We start from the raw sequence: 6,382 nt of genomic DNA, 5'->3' as shown, positions 1-6,382 counted from the left end.
ATTCTCCACCACTTTCTGAGGTGTTTCCATTTTGACTTTGGGGTTTCTGGATAGTGGCTTCCAGGCTCACTAGTCCTCGGCCTCCTTCCTTGCGGCTAGCATACAGTCTCAGGGTGCTGGATTTGGGATGTATGTGAGGAGTTTTTGAGTCTTAACTCTCCGTGGTCTGTATCTCTTCCGTTGGCTATCTTATTGGCTATCTTATGGGTATCTGATGACTGGCAGTGTGTAACTGTTTATTGCCCTGGTCTTGTTCTTGCCATTGAGCTGGCTTCTCAGGACTTGTCTTACTCGTTGGAGGTATTTGACTGTTGCAGTTTTCCTTGTTGCCTGTTCCAGGTTGCCATTTGCCTGTGGAATTCCAAGGTACTTGTAACAGTCCTCAATGTCTGCTATTGTTCCTTCTGGGAGTGTGATCCCTTCTGTGTGGACTACCTTGCCTCTCTTTGTCACCATCCGACTGCATTTCTCAAGCCCGAATGACATCCCAATATCAGTACTGTAGATCCTGGTGGTGTAGATCAGGAAGTCAATGTCCTGCTCGCTCTTAGCGTATAGCTTGATGTCATCCATGTAGAGGAGGTGACTGATGGTGGCCCCATTTCTGAGTTGGTCTCCATAGCCAGTCTTATTGATTATTTGGCTGAGGGAGTTCAGACCAAGCCCCTGCATGGGATGTACCACCAAACCATAACTGAAGTGGCTGATATCAAGAAATTCTACCAATGTCTTGAAGGGCTGGCGTAAAGGATAGCACTCATCCTGGCAGCACAGAAACAAACCATGAGCACCAGAGTGATTGATTTATTAGACAAGACCTAGGGTGTAGGCTGTGCAAAGATACGGCTGACATAATCCAGCACAAAACTGAAGGGTGGTTGGCTGGGAAAGCACACAACCAAGTAGCTGGAATAATATAGAGCAGGGGTTCCCAAACTTTCTCTCGTGAGCGCCGCATAACTGTTTTCTTCTCTGATGTGGGCCCGGGGTTAATTTGTACGCTAACAGAAAAGGCGTAACAATCACATGGTGTGTCTTAATGCAGACATTTATGGCTTTCCAGAAAGCCTGGCATAACCAAATATTAATAACCCTTTGTAGGATCTTCATAGAAAAATTTACACTAGATGGCAGCTTTGAGTGAATTCATAAACAATTTGTCTGAACTCCTTTCTGTCCTTCCAGGTCCAAACTGCTTTGCTGGGAACAGGGTGATCCCAGCAGGAGGGCCTGTGGACATCAATGAATACACTGTCTGCTACTGCACTTACAAGGATGGCACGTGGCACACCCACCCCCACGCTACCTGTGAACAACGCCCCCAGCCCAGCCTTATACCCAGCTCCCCACCCTCCAGAGAGGAAGAGGAAAGAGGCCGGAGAGGGAGACCAACATTTCCCAGAGTGGATTTGATTCCATGAAAATGTCTTAAACATTAAAAGTCTTTTAATTGAACCAGAAACGAACCAGATTTTAACCAAATGCTCACTAGAATTACACCATCCATCCACTGATATAAATGGCTCCAAGATTAATAACTAAAATCAATTGGATATTAAACAAAACTTACCATGAAATCAAACATAAACAATTTTATTCAAAACCTATATCAGAACTTGACCAGATTTGAACTGGAAATTACTCAGAATGATGCAATACTGAAACCCACCTAAGGCTAAATTATAAATAAACCTGAATTAAAGAAGAATGCAAACCAAAATAACACCAAAGTTAATCTTTAATTGACAATAAATCTAAATTGAACTGAAGTAGAAATTAGCAAAATCTTAAAAAATGAAACCATCACAGCACTAGAATTTTTTATTTAAATGTATGTAGTTTGATGTCAGGCTTTGGTGTGTGACACTATTGCAGGACAGCTGTCAGCTCCAAAAGAAGTGTCTTTAATAACAAAAAAAAAATCCAAAAACCAAGGAAGAGCACAAAGCTGAAAAAATGGTATTAGAGCCACTAAAGTCAAAGTCCTTAAACAAACCAAGGCCAAGGCCAAGGCCAAACTCCCAAACCACACAAGATCAAAAAAACCTGGCAAGGGAGACAAGATTTGGTGCATGTGGCAACAAGACAAACCTGCATGGAAGTGAGGGGAGGAACCCATTAAATACAGGAAGGGGAGGGAAAAAACAAAAGGACACAGGTGGGACACATCAGGGAGGTGTGGCAATCAGCCCAGGGGAAACACATGACATTTTAAACTAAAATCTAATCAGATTTTGCCAACAGTAAAGTAGAACATATTTAAGACTAAGCCTAAATTTAGCCAAAACTGAAACCACAGTTCAATTACAATAGACCCTTTTCACGTGACGTCACACATCGGCGGAAAGTGAAGAGTCGCCTCCAGCTCATATTGTTTAGAATGGCAAAGCTAACAGCTGAACGCTGTTTAAAGCAATTTTACAGAAATAATAAAAGGGAATCTAACCAATTGTAACTGAAATGTGTACAATATTTATTTAATAAATATCCTACCTGGTTGTATTAGTTTCCTCCTCTGAGATCGTTCATAAATCAGAGTTCAAATGTCAGTAATCCTGTCTGCAGTCAGAACAGCAGCTCAGCTGATCCACAAATTCCTCTGGATCATTTTAAACCAGTCGTTGATTATTTCTCTCTGACAACAACATTTTTTCTGTTAAAATTGTTAAGGTTACCTTTAATTTTTTTATGTAAAATTGTGTCCAACAGCGTTCAGTTCTTTGGTTTAAATCTCTCACAGATGACTTTCCCACAGCTACTAATGCTGCGTCCCATCATGTCTGGAGCATTGTAAACATGCAATTGAGTAGTGTCTTCTCAACTACTGCATCTACAATAGATATCTATTAGATAACTAAGTATAGACAGTAGATTTCTATTAGTTTTCTAATTGCTATCTATCACAGATGTCTACAGGATGTCTGTTTTTTTACTCAATTAAATGTGTTATTAGTGTTCTGCACAAAGAGGTCTCCTACACATCTCCCTGTAGATATTTCATCTTTAGATATTTGTACAAGTCTATTAGAGTAGTTTTTAAAACATTCACTAGATATAAAACAGAAAAATCAGGTCAAACATGTTTCTGTTATTGTAATTCTGAAGTGATTTCATCCTTTTTTTCATTTTACCATCAAATATCAACATGAGAACGTTGGTGTAGAGTCCACTTTTTATTCATACATGTAAATCAAGTCTGTACTTTTTTTAAATACTTTTTATTTATTTTCATTTTTTAACAAACAGAACATAAACACATGGATGCAAGCCACTGTCTCGCTAAACAAAAAATAGAATGTGGGGCAAGTTAACTTGATTTAGAGACTCAAATTTAGTAGAAAACAATTATGCTTCTCTTAGTTTGGAAGCAGTCCATTTTCTCCAGCATCTTGAAAATAAATGTCCTTGAAGTTGTAGAAAGAAGGTGAGCTTTTCCATCTGGGGAATTTTGTCCATGATTTGAAGCCACTGGGCATCTGTAGAGGGGTCGGGTTTAAGCCAGTTCCTTGTAATAGCTTTTTTACAAGCAATCATTAGCACTTTGAAGAGATATTGATATTCTTTCTTGATCACATCTTTGGGTAGCAGTCCCAGATCTGGTGATCTTTAGGGTATTATGTAACCCAGTATACCTTCAATTGTTTTAATTACACTGTCCTAGAATGTCCTCAATGTTTTACAGAGCCAAACATTGTGGGAGGGATTAGCATTTACAAGTCCACACTGTCTCCAGCAATATTTGGGGTTTTCCCAGCTGTTTGGTAACAATCCATGGTGTTATAAAGAATGAGTATTATTTTGCATACAAATTCTTTCCATCTATTGGATCTGGTTGACGTTTGTTGTGTTTTACACAAGTCATGCCAATCACTTTCCAATAGTTTAATATTTAATTTTTTCCCATTTTGATTTGGCTGAAACAAAGTTATCATTTTGGCTCTGTAGCCCCTTATATAGTCTAATCAAATCAAATCAAACTTTATTTATAAAAGCGCCTTTCATTCACAGAGTAACCCAAAGCGCTTCACATTTAAAAACAGAACATACACAATAAAAGCTCAACCCACCCTTCACACACACCCTCCACATAACACATACACCCATGACCCCACACACAATGAATACTTAAAACAAAAAAAAACAAAAAACTTGTAAAATTAACTTAAGGCTTGGCTCTGCTGTGAGGAAACAGTATTGGTGAATAACTTACTTTTAAAACTTGGGTTTTTGTCATATTTAAATGATATCCAGATAGCTGTCCATATTTTTCCAATGTAGCCATGAGTTTTGAAAGAGTTACATTTGGGTTTTGTAAGTAAGTAATGATATCATCTGCAAAAAGTGCTATTTTATTATTAGTATTTCCTATTTAATTCCTTCCAGTTCTTCATTTTGTCTAATTGCTTGGTGTAATAGTCAGGGGGTTGGACTGGCTCTTTTAGGACTTTCATATGTCCCCTGATGATGATGTCATTATAGCCACGCGGGACTGAAGCGTGCACTTTGTCGCTGGGACCAGACCTTCTTTTTTTTTCTGGTGTAACCCTCAGGTTGTGCCGCTCTTGTTTTTTATATGCATATTCGGGACATTAGCCGTCCAACCGGGCTTTATAAGGTTGATGACAACATTAATAAAAAAAAGACGAACATTGTTGGAGCCCCAAACGTCACCTAGTCGTGAGTTTTTGTTGCCATCCTCTTTTTTTCTCTCTGCTGAGTTCCTGGGACTTTGCACAACCTGTGAACGTTACATTGGGCTAAGGGTTCTATAGATATGGCAAAAAGAGAGGGACTATGACAATGAAGGAGCGTAGAAAGCTCTATGCAAGTATACACCATTTACCATTTACAACATCCCTGGTGGGTACCTCTGAACAATTGAAAGCTATCAGTGAGGTGGCTATTAATTTTTACTCTGGCTGTTGGGTTACTGTACAGTGCTTGTATATTTGCAATAATTTTTTTATGGAATCCAGACGTCCGAGTACTTTGTAGAGAAAAAGCCAGCTGACCCAATCAAAGGCCTTTTCTATGTCAAGGCTGATTAAAGCTAATTTAAGTTGTTGTCTTTTTGCCTGATCTACAATATGTAGTGTTCGTCTAATGCTATGACGTGTTTGTCGTCCTTTAATAAATCCTGTTTGGTCTTTGTGTATTACTTTCTGCAAATTCTGCTCCATTCTTTTGGAGATTGAAGAGGTAAATAATTTATAATCAACATTCAAAATTGAAATTGGCCTATAAGATTCACAGTATTCTCTGTTCTTCCCTTCTTTGGGAAGAACAGATATTACAGCGTCTCTCCATGATTGTGGGGATTGGGATCAGGGGGTGATTAGGTTAACTTGTTCCACCTGGTTTCCATCCTCCTAACGAATGCACCTGTAGTTCCCTCCTATTTAGGTCTGCATTTCTCCTGCCTACACTGCCAGATCGTCTTGTGTGTTTTTTGAGAATCACGAGCCCTCTAGCCTTTCAGCATCAACGCTGTAAAAATTAAATTACTTTCTTTTGAGCCATTCTGTGTCCTGCGTTTGTGTCCGCGCCCAGATCTTGACAATGATGCTGGTATCTCAGCTTTGTTAAGGCTCCAATTAAAGGAGTCCAGTAATATTCTTCCTTAAATATTTTATAGCATTCGTTTTTGAAGCCATCACTGCCTGCATTTGTTTGTTTTTAATTTTCCAATAGCTGTATTCAGTTCTTCTCTTGTTATAGGTGTAATCAAACTGTCACTTTGATTTGTTTCCAGTTAGGGCAAGTCAAAAGCAGAAAGATAATTTCTGCTTTTTCTGCTTTACATTTTCTGAGATCGCTGGTGGACATGAATACAGTGTTCTATGTAGGGCTGTGGATCATTGCTTTAGTGGTGGTCCGATTCGATTCACAAATTGAACCACGATTCTTACTTTTTAATATGTTTATTCTAGGGCTGTCAGATTTTGTCATGGTCCCCCTACGCTCCTCCTCCACCTCCTAATTGGACCCAGCTGTCGGCACTCTTCATCTACTCTCCAGCCTACTTAAGAGGAGCTCTCCCCAGCATTCTTCGCCAGTTCGTTGCCTTAACCGGTGAAGTTACCTGGCCTCTTATGTACAAGTCTCGTATGTATTCTCTGAGTCTCGCCTTCGTCTCACAACTGAACTCCTCTACCTCCAGGTCCTACCTTCCACGTGCCGACCTGGGTCCTGCCTCGTCTTCCACCTCCTCTTCATCCAAGCCTATCTTCTCCTCGTCACGCACCTGCTGTCGAACTCACCTCTTCGAGCCACCTGGCCGCTCCAGTCTGCCGCTGGTCCTCGCTCCCCAAGTCTCCATCTCCACTCCTGGTTCTGGACGTACTCCTTCATCTCCACGGACAATAAACCTCTATTTATTCCA

The 6,382-nt window shown here is 40.0% G+C and overlaps 1 protein-coding gene across 3 annotated transcripts in view; it reads left to right on the top strand.

Annotated features, from left to right (window-relative positions):
* The window catches only part of si:dkey-283b1.7 (von Willebrand factor C domain-containing protein 2-like), a 35,582-nt gene extending 29,200 nt beyond the window's left edge, over positions 1-6,382 (top strand). The window contains exons 3-4 of one of the 3 annotated variants that reach the window (XR_004947356.1): positions 1,186-6,072; positions 6,161-6,382. Coding sequence is in view for 2 of the 3 variants with exons in the window: in XM_024261490.2 (XP_024117258.1) it covers positions 1,186-1,421 (236 nt within the window). In the remaining variant the exon portion in view is untranslated. Of the gene's footprint in view, positions 1-1,185 lie in introns of all 3 variants that reach the window. The other 2 variants (XM_024261490.2, XM_036210806.1) reach the window with 2 other exon arrangements.

This window comes from Oryzias melastigma, unplaced genomic scaffold (genome assembly GCF_002922805.2).
Source record: "Oryzias melastigma strain HK-1 unplaced genomic scaffold, ASM292280v2 sc00250, whole genome shotgun sequence".
Classification (NCBI taxonomy): Eukaryota; Metazoa; Chordata; class Actinopteri; order Beloniformes; family Adrianichthyidae; genus Oryzias; species Oryzias melastigma.
Note: the sequence above shows the minus strand (reverse complement) of the source record. Positions and strands in the feature narration are given on the sequence as shown.